The sequence below is a fragment of the Giraffa tippelskirchi genome, chromosome 4, assembly GCF_054371585.1.
Source record: "Giraffa tippelskirchi isolate mGirTip1 chromosome 4, T2T-mGirTip1v1.2.pri, whole genome shotgun sequence".
NCBI classification, from domain to species: domain Eukaryota; kingdom Metazoa; phylum Chordata; class Mammalia; order Artiodactyla; family Giraffidae; genus Giraffa; species Giraffa tippelskirchi.
The window spans coordinates 5,954,390-5,972,970 of NC_137278.1; the positions used below are offsets into that span (position 1 = coordinate 5,954,390).

The following is an 18,581-nucleotide window of genomic DNA, read 5'->3' on the forward strand; positions in this document are numbered from 1 at the left end:
AGGAAGCCCATTCATTAACAGCATTTTAAGAACCTTTCAGGGACGTCCCTGGTGGTCCAGTGGCTAAGACTCTGTTCCGAATGCTGGGGGGCAGGGTTCGATTCCTGGTCAGGGAACTAAATCCCACATCCTGAAACTAGAACTGACTCAGCCAAATAAATAAATATTAAAAAAAAAGAGAGAGAACCTTTTGGAGGCAAAGCACAATCATAGGTGTTTGAGTGAGAAGGGATCTTTAAGATTAAACTTGTCCAGTGATGTATGTCAACTTTTTATCAATAAAACTGGGGGGGGGGGAGACAGTAAAAAAAAGATTACACAATCTAATCTCAGGGATGAACACATATTCACATGAAAACATATTAGCCGAAACTGTTGAATTTAGGTCTACAGAGCTAGCCAATCACCCATACAACAAGATCCACACATGCCATAACCCATTTTTATGCAACCAAAAGTACCCTGGTACCCTTCTTCACTCTCCACATCTCCCCAGAGCAATGCACCTGCCGGGATATACCCATCTCTAAGGGGATCCACTCATCACACCTAATCTACACTATGGTCTGTTCCACTTTTCATAAGCCATATTCTCATTTAATCCTTACTCTAGCCCAGTAATACAAGTAATGTTATCCCCCGTATACAGATGAAAAAACCAAGTAAGATGTGAGTTACTCAAGGTCACTGGCCTAGTCATGTGACAATTTGAGCCCAGACTGATACTACTCCAAAGCCTTGATTTTTCTCTTGTACCATTCAGTATCAAGTAACTGTTGATCTAATGTTAGTTGATATTTTAGAAGCTTCTACTGATAGTAAGGGAAAACCAGTCGCACTATAGGTGTTGTATGTTCAGTTGTTGTGTATTTTACAAATACTTCTGCTGGATTGGGAAATGGTGCTGATTTTATAGATATTGGCTTGTAAAAATAGTTACCTGGAGGTACTGAATGTGAAGCAAATTCAGAAGCAGAATTTATATTTAGATGTTAATCGGATTAGCTTTGCTCAATCACTAAGTAGTCTGGCTGATGAACTTCATCCTGGCTTATAGATCACTCTTCAAGCATCAACAACCTGTTCCCTTTGTTTACCCATCACCTTATCCTTACTATCACTCTCACTTTTCTCTATGAAGATTTCACTTTTTACTCCTCTTCACGCTTTCATCATTTCCTACCCATCTTCATTCTTCACTCTCTAGCTTAAAATTGACCCAATCAAATCGGAACTCTAACCCACACTTCCTGACTAAATCATTGTCAAGCATTATTGAACCCCTGTGTGCCAAGCATTCGCTTAGGTGCTGGGGTACAAATGAGGCACGGGGGTGGAGGGACTCACCCTTGTCTCCCAGAACGGACACGGGAGGGGCGGGAAGTATACAAAATGAGCAACAATCCGAAGTGTAGGTCTCAATGCTGGAAATAAAGCTTCCGGACCCCATATCCTTTCACTGTCGGTCCAACCCCTTCTCTCAAGGGTTGCTTTATGATCCGTCCCTAGAGCTTAAGCCTACCAATCCATAGTTGCTAACCGGTTTTAATGAAGTCACTTTAATTATCTGAATGGCTTTCATTTATAATCAGGGGTCATATCAAACTTTACAAGGTTATCAAGAGAATCAAATGGGACCTTATTACCCATAAATATTGAGACTAACTATGCTTTCTGAAAGTCAAGGATAGAGGCCTTGATTTAAAGCACTTGATTTAAAGGTTTATACCTTCTCACCATTTACTTTCTGCCATTTTCTAGTTTTAGGTGAACCCCCAAGCCCAGATTGTAACATTTTTTTCCAGAGATGCACTGTATAACACTATAGAATGATACTATTAAGGACTTAAAACTAGAATCCAGAGCCCAGCAAATGCCTGACAGTCAGAAGTAAATAAACATTGCCAAATTTGAATAAATCCCTTTAAGCTCACATATTCCACTAAGAGTGATGCCGTTCAGCCTAATTTTGTGCTCACGCTTATAAAGCAAAGCAACCTAAACATTGCTAGAGGAATTCAGAACTGGTGTAAAAACTTCAGCTTTATTTTTAAAAAAAATACCTACTGAAATTACGCTTAACAAGGGCACCCTCTAGTGGGCCACAAAAAAAAGTAGATAATCACCAAAAAGGTGTTTTGAGACTTTTATATATTGGTATTTCCACTTAGTAGGTAATCACTATTCAGGATGTACTGAGTGAACAGCATGGGCTGGCAGCTTGGGAGACCAAGTGAGAAGGGCAAACCTTCAATGAACCCACTTATGGCCCTGATCAAAACCAACCCAGAGCAGGGATGCAGGCTCCCATCCTTCCCCCCTTCTCTTCTGGGACATACAACCTGGAACATGTTCTCAGAAACAAGGGAGCAAACCTAAAGCTGCAACATAGCCTGCACAATACTCAGTTGTTTGCAAACTCCTCAAAACAGGTGATAGACTGAATAAGGTTATAAAGACATACAATTTTACAAAAAAGAGCTGAGCTATGTTTCAAAACTGTCATATGCTCCACGTTACTACTGTAACTATCCTAGGTTTAAATTTTACTAGGTGTTCTAGGTTTAAATTTAAGGGCCTCTGTCAGAAGAATTTTTATCTCCCAAGTCATCCTTCACCTGTACTTAGCTCCCAAGTATTACACAGAATACAAGAACAGAAACAGTGATGCCACATATATAAATTAAAAAAAAAAACAGCTCACCAAATAGCACTCTCATATACTGACTTTAAAAGAACTGTTTAGCCCAAACCCAAATCAGGGCACCATGTTTAGAAAGTCATCTGAAAAAGAATGCATAGGAATTCTAGCCATTCTCGGTGAGACAGAACTTCAGTGTCTTGTTTTCACCTTTCAACCCTGAATTATTCAAAAGTAAACGCATTGCTGCTTCAGTTATAGGAGGAAACCCTTTTCTTTTTCCATCTCCACTTTTCTTACTTTGTTTTCACGTTTATCAGAGCACCCAAAACACTCATTCTCTCTCTCCTCGATTATTCAGCTTCTTACAGATCATCCTCAAAGGCAGAACACATTAAGACAGCCTGGCAGGGGTGTAGTTGCATCTGTCACTAGGAGGAACATGCAACAGGAAATGAGATTCCAACCAAGCAAAAGGCTGCCTGGTTGCTGTGTTCTTCCACTGACTCTTGGGTTCATTTTACCAGCTACACTCTGCAGTGTCCTTCTCGCGCTGTGGAGGTGGGAATGGAGGCCAAAACAGACAACTGGGGGGATCAGGGAGGCTGTTTTATAGGGGCAATTTCATGGGGCACTGTGCCTGGTGAGTTGACGGTGACTACAAGACAAAAGATTCCCCGTATGATTCCAGGATGGGAGTCTATTCGGCTGGCACTCTGAATGCTTTTAAGGGCCTGAAACTACCCGTAGCACCGGAAGTCTGTGGGCAACTCAAGGGGTCGGCAGCAGTAATCACCTTCCCCCTCACTTTGCCTTAAAACAGGAGAAAGTAGGTCTTCAGGGTAGAGGCAGCCAGATGTAGTCAAATGATGAATTTCCCAGTTCTTCACTGAGCTGCACGCAGGGACCGCCAATCAGATTCTCCACTTTCAAGGACTGCTCTGCTCGGGTCCACACAGTCCCGGCCTTCAGATGCTTCTTCTTACCCTTCCTGTTCCAAAAGCCTCTGGCGTGTTTCCATCACAATTTCCTCCATTATTTCTGGCTTTAAGATGTCTTTGATCTGAAAAAGAAAGGACAAAAGGTAATTTGTTCAATTAGTAAGCACATCATCAAGCTGTCCCAAATGTAGAAACCAAGCCTGGCTAACATGAGCCTTCTGTTTTCCTTTCGTTTATCAGAGGCCAAGTATTCCAAGAAAGGATCTGCTAGAACTGCTTAATAAATCAGCAAGGTTCTCTGGGATATAGCTGACAAGAACAACAAAGCTATTACTCCAGCATTCACTAGAAAGGCAGCTAAAACTGGGATGGCCAAGATGAAGTCCAGGGGGTTGCTGTCATAAACCAGCCCACCTGGCACCTCCAACTGCCCACAAACCCTTACATGGACATCAGACATTGAGAATATTCTTAGCATCTCGGGGAAAGCTCTACCAGTCAACAAGGGTGTCCACCAGGTGAGTTCATACTGACGGACACGGTAAAGGCATGTGGGGGGGACGTGCTTGCTGACTGAGGAAACGTGGAGCGGATGACATGCCACACCTGTTCACAGATCAGCGAGGAGAAGGGGAGCCCTGGTGGCTTACCTGATGTGGAAGGGATGCTTCGTAGCAGTACAGGATGCTGGTATCATACAGCATCATCCTCTGAGTTGCCAGCGAGACGATGCAGTTCCGGAGCCGGGAGATCACCTCTCGATCGGCAAGGGAGACCGGCTACCAGGGGAGGCCAAGGGGAAGGGCAGGGAAACAGAATCAAAACCAGAATGAGTGAACGGTTACAGCAGATCACAGGAATCATTTATAACTGAGGCGGGATCACTCTGGGACTCCAAACCAAGCAAACTGCTGACTCCAAGGAAGATGAAAAAGGATAGCTCCCTCAGTGGCTTTTTGGCTGTTACCCTGCAACTTTGCCATCTGGGCCAACAGAGATCAAAGTCGCTGATTTCATCTCTCCAGAACAAGAGAGGGCAGCACGATGTTTTGAGCAGACTTCAATGGAAACGTGAACCAACTCAAGCTACAGCCACGCAGCAGTGAGAAACGGAGAGCGCCCCCACCTGCCGCAGAAGCACAGTGCCCATTAAGTGCCTCTCAACAGGGGCAACGGCGGCGTGTACTCACCTCCAGGTTTGCGATGAAGCCCCCTGCATCATCTTCTCTGTGCTCGGGGGTTGGGTAGACCCAGATGAAGCCGTTGTTGCCCAGGATCACTGAGGCACCACACGGCAGGTCATGGAAGTGGGTCTTCTGCCGTTTCACCAGGGAGGGGGAGACCTGAACCAAAACACCCTGACCCAGCTAAAAAAAATACATCGTACATTAAGTCACTGTAGGATCACCAGTGAGGTGACTAGAAAGCAGAGTACAGACTGTGTCCTAGGGAGGCTGGAATCAGCAATCAATTCCTTGCTGGTGATAACTGCCATGACACGCACACGCAAAATACAGACAGACACTTTCCAGAGGCATGTGTCATTCACACATCCCAACAGAAAGTGACTTTCACTCTCTACCATTTATTGTCCTTTGAGAGCATCATCATGTTCTGATCCAGGGCTGGTGTGATGGCTGAGAGAAGGTGGAGCCAGTGAGGATGTGAGCTTGAGCCTCTTGAGGGCCAAGGAGCACTGCCCTGTTCCACCTTGAGCCCAACCGCCTGTCCTGCCCACGAAATATGCCGCTGGAGAAGGGGACTGGCCTAGGGCTGGGCACAAGTACACCCCCAGTCCTAGCAGGTGAGCTCAAGGCCCACATCCCTCAGAAGGGGCGTCTGCTACAGGCCCCGGGCCCACAAAGGTCAGCACAGGCAGTGCACCTGTCTCCTCTCCTGATTCAAGGGTGCGGGCATGGATGGCTGCAGCCACTCCACTGACCAGCGAGGTTTCTTTTCCACTCAGAAAATGAGAAAGTTCACCCAGACAAAGCCGAGACTGATGAGTCATCATTTGTTTGGGAAAACATGCTGTCATTAAAAAAATAAATAGCCTCAATAATGTCTGTCACCTTATAGCAAGAAAAGCAACAAAATTTCCTTTAGAGGCTCAAGTGACAAACCCATCTTTCCTAAGAATAATAGCCATTTTCTTGACCAGACATTTGCCCAAGGGCCGGGGCCATCCTGTTCCATCAGTCCATGGGCTCCCTTGGTTCCCAGGGCTGCAACTCAGCCCTGAAGCCATGCAAATCCACCTCTGCCCTGGGAAGAGCAGAGACAGCTGCGGGGCCAGGGCCCAGGGTCATAGGGGCTCTTCTGCCAGAACAATCTCCTCCGCAGAAAGGTGAGAGTTGTCGTCCTTTCTGATGCTACCAGCCCACAACTGGGTGAGTTGGCGTGTGCAATGCCAGCCTGTTAAAGCTTAACTTCCAGGTGCTTTAGGCCAGAATTCCAGAGACAGCTGGAGACCAGGAAATGGATTTGAAGTCTCACTCGTAAAATGAGAACCCCAGAGCCCAACTTACTTTTCCATATTTGAGACTCCTCGTGTGCAGAGAGACGGCTCCATCAGAGAACACTGCCTGGACCTCAGCCTGGCCGGTGATGAAGGAACAAACTTGCTCATCACCTGTATCCCTGGTTCCCCCTCCATCCTCGTGTCTGTGTCCACCAGGCCTGCCTGCAGCTACAGATGGACTCGGAGGTCACACTGCTGTGACCTAACCTCTCCCCCTTGGCTGTCATGACTATCCCGACATGAACACCACCTCTTCTCCTGCCTGGGATGAAAGTTAACATCACTAGGAAACTTTGAGCTGGCTTCAAGCATGAGCCACCGTAAGTTACAAGATCCAAAAACACGACTGAGCAGCAGCAGGTCTGAACAAGAGCTGGAGGGTCAGCCTGGGCTGAGGAGATGGGGCGGGGAAGGATAAATTAGGAATCATGGAGTAACATATACACACTGCTATGTATAAACAGATAAATAAAATACTGTCTAGCACAGTAACTCTACTCAATATTTTGTAATAACCTATATGGGAAAAGAATGTGAAAAAGAACATACAAATACTCACATATGTGTGTATGTGTGTGTAACTGATTCACTCCGCTATACACGTAAAACTAATTGCAAGCATGCATGCTCAGTTGCTTCAGTCGTGTCTGACTCTTTGCAACCCCCTGGGCTGTAGCCCACCAGGCTCCTCTGTCCATGAGATTCTCCAGGCAAGAATACTGGAGTGGGTAGCCACTGCCTTCTCCAGGGGATCTTCCCAACCCAAGGACTGAATCCCCGTCTCTTACGTCTCCTACATTAGCAGGTAAGTTCTTTACCACTAGCACCACCTGAGAAGCCCCCAAAACTAACTATACTTCAATTTTTTAAAAAAAATATTTTTTTTAATGTAAAAAAAGAGAGAGAAAGGCTGCAGCAGAGGTCTTACCTCTTGGTCAAGGCTAGGATTACAAGCTTCTCCTGTGAGAGACCTACAATTTAAGCCCCATTTCCCAGCTCCACAGCAAACATAAAGATGCTGGAATGCAAGGTGAAGGATACACTGATAAGGTCCCCTTCCTGCAAGAAACCTCTCATCGCCAGCTCGTCTTCTGCAGATCTTCGCCTCTGAAACACACAAGGAGATGGCCGCATTAGGGAGTCCGACCCTAAACCAAGGTCTCACTCCATCTCTTCTTTCTCTTTCACTTTCTCCCAAGACCTCTGAAGGCAGCCACCGTGTGCACACAGCAGGGTAGGTAACCCGTGCCACTCAAAGAAGACAAAGCCATGACCACTACTTTCTGTCTTACAGACCTTCCCCTGGCTCCTCTTCTTTGAATAATATTCAGACTCCTTATGTGATTTGCCAAACCCCAATCGAGCCTACCTACTTGCCGTGGTGGCCCACCATGCTGCAGTTGGACCGGCTACCTCCAGCTTTACTGTACCTTTACTCACACGTTTCCATTTATCTCAGATTCCTGAACTCACTGTTAAAATTCTAGCCATCCTCCAAAGATAGGATCAACTTCAACATTCATTTTTCCTATAAGCTTCTCGCGGGGAACTTAATCACGCCTTTTGTACAATCACACACTTGTTTACTCTTGGATGGCCGGGTATTTAGACCAGTTATCTCATAGTCCCTGCTAGTCTAAGCTCTTTCAGGAACTGAATCGTGCCTCCTGAATCTTGGTGTCCTCCAGAGAGCCAAGTACCACGAGCCTCTCTGTAAATAGATGCTGGCCGGAAGATAAGGCTGAATCACGGTATTTTACAAAAGGAAGCAGCTTAGGTACTGTGGTTGTTTGGAATAACCAAATGTCATTCGATTCATGTAAAGCTGATTTGTAAACACGGTTTTTCAAGCAAGACCTTCACTGAGCAAAACTGATACACCCAGAAAAGGAAAATTATTAGCACCAAGCATCTGAGAGAGCTTCTCTCAACTCTCCTTTGGGATCTCCCCACAGACATCCCAGATTCTACCACATACCAATTGCTGCCTGAGTTGGGAGGCCTGGGCCAAGTGAAAAGCCTACGTGTATATCCAGACAGCAAAATTCACAGCAGACAAACAGGAGTACAAGTGGCAACCTCAGTATAAAGCAAAGGTCTCTGGTGGAGCAAGGGATCCCAGTCCTCTCACCAGCAAGCTATACACAGTCTAGCTGGAGATCCTTACCAGCTCTCCTCCGGGAAGGTTCATGGATGAGAGAAGCAAGACTGAATCCAGCCTGGAGTTGGTCTCCACCTTCCACCTCTTCTGTTGAACCTACAAAACAAAGGAACCCCACACCTGGACACATACTCCAGAGGCCAGAGCTCACACTGTAAATGACCAATAACCCTCAATGGGACAAATCACTTAAATCGAACTGTTTACAAACAAACCATTTACATCAAACTTTACAAACAAACTGTTTACATCAAAGGTCACATAAGAGCCAAACACAATGAATCCTTCTTTCGTGTAATTGCATGTAATAGGAGGACTATCTCATTCATTAGATCACCAGCTCACTTTTACTTTGTAAAAACCAATCTGATAAGACTTTACCTCTGTGATTCTCCCCACTACAATGTCTCCCACTTCACCATTATATCTGAAAGAAAAAGCAGAAGGTCCTCCATCAGTGAAAAGTCCCCATGACAAGACTGAGTACCATTTGAGATTTCAGTTAAACAGCACGCAGGCCTGGATCAGGCACATATGCTAAATTCACATAACCATGCTGTTCGAACTTAAGTTTCAGGAACTGACAACTTCCAACATTCCTATGCATATAAAGTCTCCATCAACTATTCTTACACCATTCACTGCAAGGAGTTCATTAAGTCTGAAACCCCTTATTTTGTTAATTGCATGAAAAATGGATAAGCATGGGAAATTTTCTGGTGGGCTCTGGACACAGATGAGTTCTGCATCAGCCAAAGGAGGAGAAAGGAAACTGAGACAGGATACCACCCAAACCAGGCTACTCACGTCTCCCCCACCCACTGGCTGCATGTCTCAGACCCCTTTGCTAATTCCTCCTCTCAACTCTAATGATGAATTAGAGCCTCCATGCTGAAGGCTAAGTCCTTGGGCCTCTTCTCTTTCCAGCCCACACTCACTTGGTGAGCTTATCCAGCTTGATGGCTTTAAATAGTACCGATATTTAAACCACTCCCCTGAATTCAGGCTCTAGCTCTAGTCAACTGCTGGCTACCCAACACCTCCACTTATGTGACTAATAGGAATCTGCATAAGTTACAAATCTCAAACGAAGCTTTCTAGCAGCCCCTTCAATTCCACTATAGCAAATGGATCCTCTCCCAGTCTCACCAGCCCAGGAAATAGCAACTCCACCCCTCCAGTTGCTCAAGCGACAATCCTTGGCGTCTCTGGAGGAACCCTGTGCATCTCCCCCCTCGCCTCTCCTGCTCCAGGACAGGCCCAGCAGCAGATTCTACTACCTCTACCTTACCAGTATACGCAGAGAATAAAAAGCTCCCAAAGGAAGAAGTAAAACTATCTCTTCTCACAGACATAGTCCTACATGTAGAAAATCCCACATACAAAATCCTACAGCTTTTCACGGTAAATACACTCAGGACACAAAATACACGCAGAATTGATCACCATTTCCCACTTCTATGGCTATCACCTTAGTCCAAGCCACCATCGATTGAGATGACGAAAACAGAGCTGGACTCTGTCTCCCTAACCCTGCCCCACCCCCGCCCCCAACAGCAGCCAGAGTGATTTCATGAAAACAGAAGCCAGATCATGTCCTTCTTCTGCTCCACCTGCTCCAGGGCCTTCCTAGACTGCACAAAGTGGAAGTCAGAAATGTTTATCGTGGCTGCAGGGCATGCAGACTGCCTACCTCAGCTCTCTGCATCCACTCCTACTACTCGCCTGCTCACTCTGTTCCAACCCCACTGGCTTATGTTCTGGGGCTAACCTTTCTTTATTGAGCTCTTCGAGGCAGGAGGCTCTCTCTGTAACGTACTTTGTACACACTATTTCAGTGAATTTCAATGAAAATCCTACCCAGGAGGTCATGCTGGGTCTCATTTTGCAGAAGAGGGAACCAAAGTTTGAAGAGGTTAGATATTGTAGGGAAACCTCTGAAGCCTGCCCCTACCTACAGTCATCTATACCCTTCCTACAGTCATGTCCCCGAAATCCCAGACCTACAGAACAATAGGGCAGGCAGGGCTGGGGGTAGGGGGTATGTCATGGCCGAAAAGACCTGGCTATGCAACTCAGATGCCACAAAATACACACTTTTTGTTCTCACCTGGTTTTCAAAGCTTTTACACAGATCAACTTGTTTACTCTCTCCACAGAGCCAGCCACAGATGCAATGAGCTTCTCTTCCCCCATATAGGTTCCATGGCCCCTGTTGCAACAGGAAGATACAAAGGATACCAGGGTAATACTTGAAGTGACCTCTCGCAGCCAGAACAATGTGTTCCTCAAACCTGATTCCTCCTGCCTTAAAGCCAGGCTTTTGTGCTGGTTGCCACCTCTGCCTAAACACTGCTTCTTTAAAGTCCTATGTGGCCATCTCCTTCATTGTACCCAAGTTGACTCAAATGGCACTTTTTCCACCAGGCTTTCCTCAACTCCCATTTATAATAGTCACCTGCCCTGCGGCTGCCACCCCCACCATATTTCCAACTTATGGTCCACTTACCCTGCTTACTTCTTAATTGTTTTCTACTGCATTTACAAGCAAACATTCTGAATAACTTGTTGTTGTGCTTATTTCTCATCTGTCTCTCTCAGAACATAAAGTCCACCAGGACAGAGATTTCCTCTTTGTTCAATTTATACCCCAACCACAAATAATACATATTGACTGCATGAATAAAGGAGTGAATCTTAAGATTTCCTGGGAACCAATAATGCCAAACTAAGAGGTTAAAGGGCAGTGGAATAAATGCTGTACCTCTCTCATATGCATATGGGGGGGGGGGGGCTGGCTGAGATACCAGTAGTGTTGATCCCTGTGATGGTGATAGAACGGTGAGTTTTGCTTTTTTTCATAATCATTACCCCTCATGTAATCCTCGGGCTTCCCTGGTGGCTCAGACAGTAAAGAACCTGTCTGCAATGCAAGAAACCTGGGTTGGATCCCTGGGTGGTGAAGATCCCCTGGAAAAGGGAACGCAACCCACTCCAGTATTCTTGCCTGGAGAATTCCATGGACAGAGGAACCTAGCAGGCTACAGTCCACGGGGTCGCCAAGGGTCGGACATGACTGAGAGACTAACTCTTCCACATTTTCACTTTCGTGGAATCCTCACCAGTCTACGGAAGTTATTATCATTATTTTACAGACGAGGAAACTGACCTCGGAGAGGTGATACAGCTAATATTGTGGTGGCAGCAGGACTGGAACCCCAGCTGCCCTTAAGCTGGAGCCTGCCCTCAGACTCATCTGGTGCACCTAACATAATATACTGGCATGTCCCCTAAGCCCAAACAATGACTCGTTCCAAAACCGTGCCCCTGGCTAGGAGATGGAATGCTGAAGGCTAAGTGAACAAAGTCAAAAACGCCCACCATCCCTTCCGCCGAAACTTGTGAAGAGGCCCCAGCTCCAGGTTCAACGAGGAAGGCTCAGAATCGGGACCTGAGACACAGGACCCACGAGTCAAGGCTACCAGTGATCTGGACAGGAAGGTTTCGGGGGAGCTGAGGCAGCTGCAGACAGGGACATACAAGATGCAGGGAGCAGGAAGTCCGAAGCCTCGAAAACGAGGCAACTGAGATGCTCAGCAGACGCGCCCCGGGTACCGCGGACACTTAGATGGACAACACAGGCCCAGGTTTCACGTGGAGAGAGAGCAATGCAGCCGCCCCTTGCTGCCCAGAGTCCCCCACCACCCCCACGTACCGCATGAAGCCTGTGTCCGTGGTGATCGTGTCCCCTGGCACCACTAGGTGCTTTTTACTCTCGCGGCCCAGGCTCTCGCTAAGAGGCTTCCGAGCGACGGGAAGCCTCATCTCCAACGCCATCTTGGCGCCAATAATTCGCGCAGGCGCAGCCCCACTCGGAGGCACGCTTTTCGTCTCCGCAATTCCCAGTCGTCGCTCGTAGGGGCGGGGCCTCAGAGCAGCCGCCAATGGGAACTCACGGTCTGGCCTCCATGTTGACTATTGGCAACCGTTAGGTTAACATGAAGGGAGGGAAGGAGTCAAGTTGCCATTTTTACTATTGGCAAAGCAGCTCTGGTCAAATAAAATCTCAGGTTGCATAGCGTTTGACTTTTCAGCAAAACTCTTGTGCTCATCCCACTGTTTTCCAGGGTTAGAAATAATTGTGAAATGGGCCTCTGAATTTCCTTCCAATTCAAAGCTGCTGAAATCTCATTCTTTTGGTATGCGATTGCCCAGGAGGATCAAGAGGAGAAAACACTATTTGGACAGAGGAAAGAGCCTCTTTTCGTTCTGTTACTAGTAGCCTCTGTATTCTACGTTACTGCCACCTTGTGGGTGCTAGTTCAGCACCAACCATCACCTACACCCCCAAACAGTGCTGCAGGTGCTGTTTCCATTATTTCTTAAGCGAGCTGATTTCCCTAGTATTTCTTTTGGAAAAAGCAAGAAACCGTCTAAGAACACATTTAAATCTTGCCAAGCGGGTGTGTTTTGACAGGCACGACAAACGGACACAATACAAAGATCCTCGCGTATCTTTACTCACAGAGCGAAATGAGCCAGGAGCTGTCCTAAGGGTTCAGTGATGAACAGATGGATGGATGCGTGGTTTTATCTAGGCGTCAGGAGTATTTCGCTTGTCCCTCTCCCCTACCCTCTCCCTCACCCTTGCCCTGCATGCTTTATAGCATTCACAACAGACTGAGTTTCAACCTCAGGGAATTGGAGGTGATAATTCTTCATGCAGGCTTCCCAGGTGGCACTAGTGGTCAAGAACCTGCCTGCCAGTGCAGGAGACATAAGAGACACGAGTTCAATCCCTGGGTTGGGAAGATCCCCTGGAGGAGGGCATGGCAACCCACTTCAGTATTCTTGCCTGGAGAATCCCATGGACAGAGGAGCCTGGTGGGCTGCAGTCTGTGGAGTCGCAAAGAGTTGGGCAAGACTGAGGTGACTTAGCACAGCACAGTTCCTCATGCGCAGGGATTCTAAAGAGGATGAAATGAAATAACTTGCATCAGCACCACTCATTGAGACTGGTAAATCAAGTCTGCTTTCTCCTGAAGATCCATCAGACCAATAGCCTGGTAAATCTTCAAAAGGATAGCATTTCTTTCACCTAAGCATGGCTCACAGCTACATTTGTCTAGAAAGCCAACCCTGTAAGGTAGTCAGTGATATAGATTCTAATTCCTCACAAGTCATCAGTAAGTGGACAGCCAGACACTTGCCCTCCTCCTTGCCTGGAGAAGGGGCTCAGTTCAGTTCAGTTCAGTCGCTCAGTCATGTCCGACTCTTTGCGACCCCATGGACTGCAGCATGCCAGGCCTCCCTGTCCAGCACCAACTCCCGGAGTTTACTCAAACTCATGTCCATTGAGTTGGTGATGCCATCCAACCATCTCACGAGACAGAGGACAGAGGAGAAGGGGCTAGTACCAAGCAAAGTATGAGAAAGGGTGCATCTGTTGAGTCTGCTCTAGACCAGAAGAGGGCGGTGGTGTCCTTTGAACCAGCATAGCTCAGTCGGGCTGCCAGGCCTGGGAATGCCCCTAGACCAAGTTATAGTCTTGGGTTATAGTTATATGCTGGATTATAGACTTGACACTATCCATTTTCAAGGAAGGATGGACATAACCATAACCCCTCCCATTCTCACGGCACTTATGTTTATGGAGCTTTTCACAATATTGGAATTGTGGATCTGTCTTAGTATAGAGGCGGATTCAGTGTCTGGTTCAGATAGCTGTCCTCTCCCTGTGACCCCCGCATGGTGAAAGGGGCCAGGGAGCTCTCTGGGGTCTCTTTTATAAGGCACCAATCCCATTCATGAAGGCTCCACCTTCATGACCTAATCATCTCCCAAAGGCCCCACCCACCTCCTACTACCATCACCTTGGGGTTAAGATTTCAATATATGAATTTGGGGTGAACATAAACATTCAGTCCACTTGAAGGTACCTTTTTAAAGAGGAGGAAACTGAGGCCCCCAAAATGACTAGAATTCACACAGCAGTTGGCGGTAGGGCCATGTTCCTTCTGACTGCACCTGCTTCACCCTAGAGCCTGCACATTCTGAGTGTCTGGTGCTTTGCATTAAGCAAACAACTGAGTGACTAACTTTCACTTTCACTTTTTAAAAAATAAACCATAATGGAAAAGGGTAAAAGTAAGTAATTAAGTCTTTTAGGATATTCAAAAATAAAATAAGAAATAAAAACAGATCAAATTAAATCACTTCCTTGCTTAGAACACTTCTGGCAGCTTCCCTGTTCCCAAGAATAAAATCCAGACTCATCTTTGCTTGACTCTGCCCATCTGCGACTGAACCTGCTCCCTTACCCAGTACACACGCTGCAGCCAGAGGTGCTGGCACCAAGGATGTGTGTGCTTTTGGCGCTGCCTGCGTGGAACGCTCTTCCCTCCAGGTCTTCGTGTAGCTCCTCCTCACTTAGATCTCAGCTCATATATCACCTCCTCAGAGAAGCCTTCCTGACCACCTTACCTAGACTAATCCTGTTTTTATCACTTGATCTTGTTTTATTTCTTGTCACTGAATTTTCCCCTGGTTAGGGAGCTAGATCTCACATGCCATGCAGAGCCGTCACAAGATGAAAAAAAAGAAAAACAAACCCGGGTACTCTTAGAACAGCATTCAGCAAGTATATGTGGAATGAATGAACTTATTCCACAAGCATTTCTGAAGCGTTTCTACCCCAGGCATCAGGGCGTTTGGTCAGGAGCTCAGGGATCGGAGGTGGGGGGTTAAGAGGAGGACAGAAAAGACCTCCTGACAGCAATGGTGTTCGAATGAGCCTTGAAGGCAAGGAACTGTTGACGCTCGGGAGTTTGGTTGAGGGGGACAGAGAACTCTGAGTGAAAGTAACCAAAAAGGAAATCTGGAAAAGTGTGAAAACAGAGGCAGCAGGGACCCGCTTAGCCCTGAGCTCTTTGGGAGCATGGAGTCCTAACCACTGGACCACCAGGGAACTCTAATTTTTTTTCCCCCAGAAGTTTTGCAATCAGTGATGTGTAAAAAGATTTCCACCCAAGGACCTCATGTTTTGAGGACTGCCTCTCCTCAAAACATTAGAAGAAGCTTTGATGCCTATGCAGCTTTTAAGCAAGTCCACGAATTTTAAGAACGGCAGTCTGTGCCTCCTTGTCTTACATCTGGGCAGGCTTGTGACTAAGGCAGCTGTCCATCACCTTGATAGCGCATGTCAAAAGTGCCTCTACAGGACTCCAAGGGTGGATCAGAACAGACTAGGCAGCCTGGTTCTCCTACAACACCCGCCCTTGAAGCCCTGAGCCAACGTGCACAAAGTTTGACTATCCCAAGGCAGCCATGTCATGGGAAGCAGTCAGGATGGGTGCTAACAAGTCATTGTCCTTAATCTGTCCCACCCCGTCATGGCCACACAGCCCAGCAGACCAGCCCCAAGGTGGGAAGGAAGCTGAAAGCTTAGGATATCTGTTCCTCCATTTCAAGAGCTCCGAGGATAATGGCTAATGGAAAGGGCAGGAGATGAGGTGGTGGACAGCTGCTTTAGATGCCCCTGCAGGATGCCCAATGAAGTGGGTGGTAGAAGCAGCCACAACCCTTCGCTCCATCAAAGGCATCCTTGGTGGAAACAATGGTTTCCATTTACTGAGCACTTACTATGTGCCAGATACCAAGCCATGTACTTCACTTACATCCATTATCCCACTTAGTCTTCACAATATCCTTAGGAGGTAAGTATCACCCTATTTTCCATTTGAGGAACTTGAGACACATAGACATTAATTCACTTGTCCAAGGTCACACAGCTAGTGAATGGCCAAGTAGGGTTTCAAACACAGACCGGTGGCCTGTATCTAGAACTCTCTATACACAGAAGTCCTGAACCATGCAATAAAAAAAAAAAAGACATGAAAGTCATTTTGATTGGAAAAGAAGAAATAAAACTGCCTTATTCACAGACAACATGATCGTGTACATAGAAGTCCTAAGGAATCTAAATCCCCAAAGCTACAAGAATGAATAAGTGAGTTTTCCAAGATTAAGGCTACAAGGTCAATTTACAGTGCTGGTCTATACTGCATGCCTATAGGATACGGAGCAAGCCCTTCGGATTGAATCTGCAAACTGACTGCGAGGTGGCGGGGCCTACTGGTCATAAGCCTGGCTTCTAGGGTTAGTTGCCACGGTGAAACCTGCTCTGCCACTCATTGGCTAAGTGACATGGGCAAATGACTTCCTCTATGCCTCAGATTTCTCATAATTCAGATGGACATTAACAGAGCATCGGAAGGGGGACCATGAAGAAAAAAGAGCATCAAGTTCACGGGTTTATGGGGAGGATTCCTGAAATGCACTCGTATAAATCCCTAAACTCAAAAATTACTCTAGCTGTATTTGTGTGCCTTTGTTGGGAGGAGGGGGACGTGCACTGTTGGGAAAGGAGCCTGAGGCCCCTGCTGGAAAAGTCAACAAAGTAAGAGATTAGGCTTTGAGTATCAAGCCTCCCATTGAGTGAGTGAAAGTCGCTCAGTTGTGTCCGACTCTTTGGGACAAGACTCTTTGGGTTGGGACATGACTCTCGGGTTTGGACACGACTCTTTGGGTTGGGACATGACTCTTTGGGACTGTATAGCCCATGGAATTCTCCAGGCCAGAATACTGGAGTGGGTAGCCTTTTCCTTCTCCAGGGGATCTTCCCAACCCAGGGATCGAACCCAGGCCTCCCACATTGCAGGTGGATTCTTTACCAGCTGAGCTGCAAGGGAAACCCCCACCGGTATGGAGTCCTTCGGGTGACCAGTGCCTCTCTGCTCATCCTATTATCTCCAGTGCCAGCAACACTATAGGTGGAACACAGGCACTTTAGTCTGCAATTACAGCCTGCTGCCACCAAGTGGGTTCTGGAGCAGGGGCTGTTGCCCTTCAGATCTGCTGGTTGGAACTTCATAGAATTACCTACAGAAAGCAATTTAGATTTTTGATCAAGGGCTGGCCCACTGACTTTTATGAAGTCTGACACTGCGTTGCAGTGAGAGGAGGGTAAGGCCAGGGGCCACCGGAGGCATCGGAAAACGTTTCGTGAGGAATCAAAGGAGAAGCAAGAGTTGTAACGGGATGAAGAGGAGTACCAAGAGTGATGTCCCCCACTGGCCCCCAAGACCTGCAAGTGAACAACTTGCAGGACCTTCAAGTGTTCGCCTCTGCCTGTGCCTCCACATGCCAGGGGGCAAGACCAGTCCCCCGAAGCACAGGGTCTTTGGGGATACCTGAAGCTCGAGATGGGAATGGCCTGTATGTACAACTGTGAATTCCAGCATCTTCAGGGGTGTGTGTGTGTGTGTACGCACAGCTAGAATGCACAGAGAGGTGGGCCTGATGGATGCCAGCGGGTTGGGAGGGTGACAGCCTCATGGCTGTGATGGGCCAGAGCACAGGCGCGAACTCACACTTCCCAGTTTGTGCACTTCCTCCTGGCCAGGAGGTCCTGGAGAGGAGAGCCGGGGCCTGGCCCTATGCTGATGGCCTCCCTGCTCTTTGTTCTTCCTGAAGAAGAGTCTGGAAATGAGCACCAGAGCATTTGGAAATTCTAGGTGTTGGGAGGGTATTTCTTGGTCCACCTGCCTGGGCTGCATGGATTCCTTCAAGCTGTCCATGAAAATTTTTTAAAAAGCAGCAGCAAAGATTTGGGGGCAGTAACAAAGCAAGACACTGATATTTGACTCAGCCGGAAACCAGGAGGAATCTGCCCAGCGCCTTGTGAGCTTTGACTGCTTTATACTGTGGCCTTCTCTTTGGGGAGCTGACGCCCCAGCTGCGACAAGGATGGTTATTTTCAAAACCAGTAGGTGAAACAACTCTTCCTGCCCATTCTCCAACTTCTAGACATTTTCCACGTTTCCCTTTCATGCAGACAAAAGCGTCGACTCATTCAGATGCTAAATGGTAAATGTTCCAAGTAATTTTTATTTTAGAATACAAGAGAGGTACAAATGTATTTACAGTTGTACATGTACAATCAAATAATATATATCGCAGGTTCGTAAATATCATTTAAGATAAATATTTACAAAGTTAAAGTGACCGTTTTCTGGAAGTAGAACACAGGTTCTTGAAAACTCTATACATTTTATACTTTTCATCAATATTATTATAGTTTATTTTACAAAACGCCCTATGCGGGATTCTAGTAAATGACTGCAAGGTGGGAAAGGCGACACTAGAGGGCGCACACGGCCCAGAGCTTGGGGAAACCCGACGGAGCCAAGGGCGGAACCTCCTGGCATCCCGCACAGCTCGGAGATGCTTTCCGGGCCCAAAAGCCAGTCTTGGCCT

General features: G+C 46.9%; 1 protein-coding gene across 3 annotated transcripts; it reads right to left on the reverse strand.

Annotated features, from left to right (window-relative positions):
• Window positions 1–258: 258 nt before the first annotated feature.
• On the reverse strand, window positions 259–12,110 carry EXOSC2 (exosome component 2). 3 transcript variants are annotated; one of them, XM_081594801.1, is made up of 9 exons: window positions 11,980–12,110; window positions 10,375–10,476; window positions 8,646–8,691; window positions 8,271–8,360; window positions 7,145–7,210; window positions 6,111–6,179; window positions 4,773–4,949; window positions 4,233–4,361; window positions 259–3,704 (listed from the first exon to the last, which is right to left on the reverse strand). In XM_081594801.1, the coding sequence occupies exons 1-9, from the start codon at window positions 12,099–12,101 to the stop codon at window positions 3,624–3,626; spliced, it is 882 nt and encodes a 293-aa protein (XP_081450927.1). In that variant the 5' UTR covers window positions 12,102–12,110; the 3' UTR covers window positions 259–3,623. The 3 variants fall into 3 exon arrangements, with proteins under 3 accessions (XP_081450927.1, XP_081450929.1, XP_081450928.1); XM_081594803.1 differs by lacking the exon at window positions 8,271–8,360; XM_081594802.1 differs by lacking the exon at window positions 6,111–6,179 and having other exon boundaries at window positions 4,773–4,940.
• Window positions 12,111–18,581: the final 6,471 nt, after the last annotated feature.

Coding starts and splice junctions, on each gene's coding strand:
- EXOSC2 (XM_081594801.1), bottom strand. CDS start 12,101: ATGGCGTTGGAGATGAGGCTTCCCGTCGCTCGGAAGCCTCTTAGCGAG. Junction 8,692..10,374: donor GTAAAAGCTTTGAAAACCAG/GTGAGAACAAAA, acceptor TTTTTCTTTCAG/ATATAATGGTGAAGTGGGAG. Junction 4,950..6,110: donor GGAGTCTCAAATATGGAAAA/GTAAGTTGGGCT, acceptor TATTTTTTTTAG/CTGGGTCAGGGTGTTTTGGT.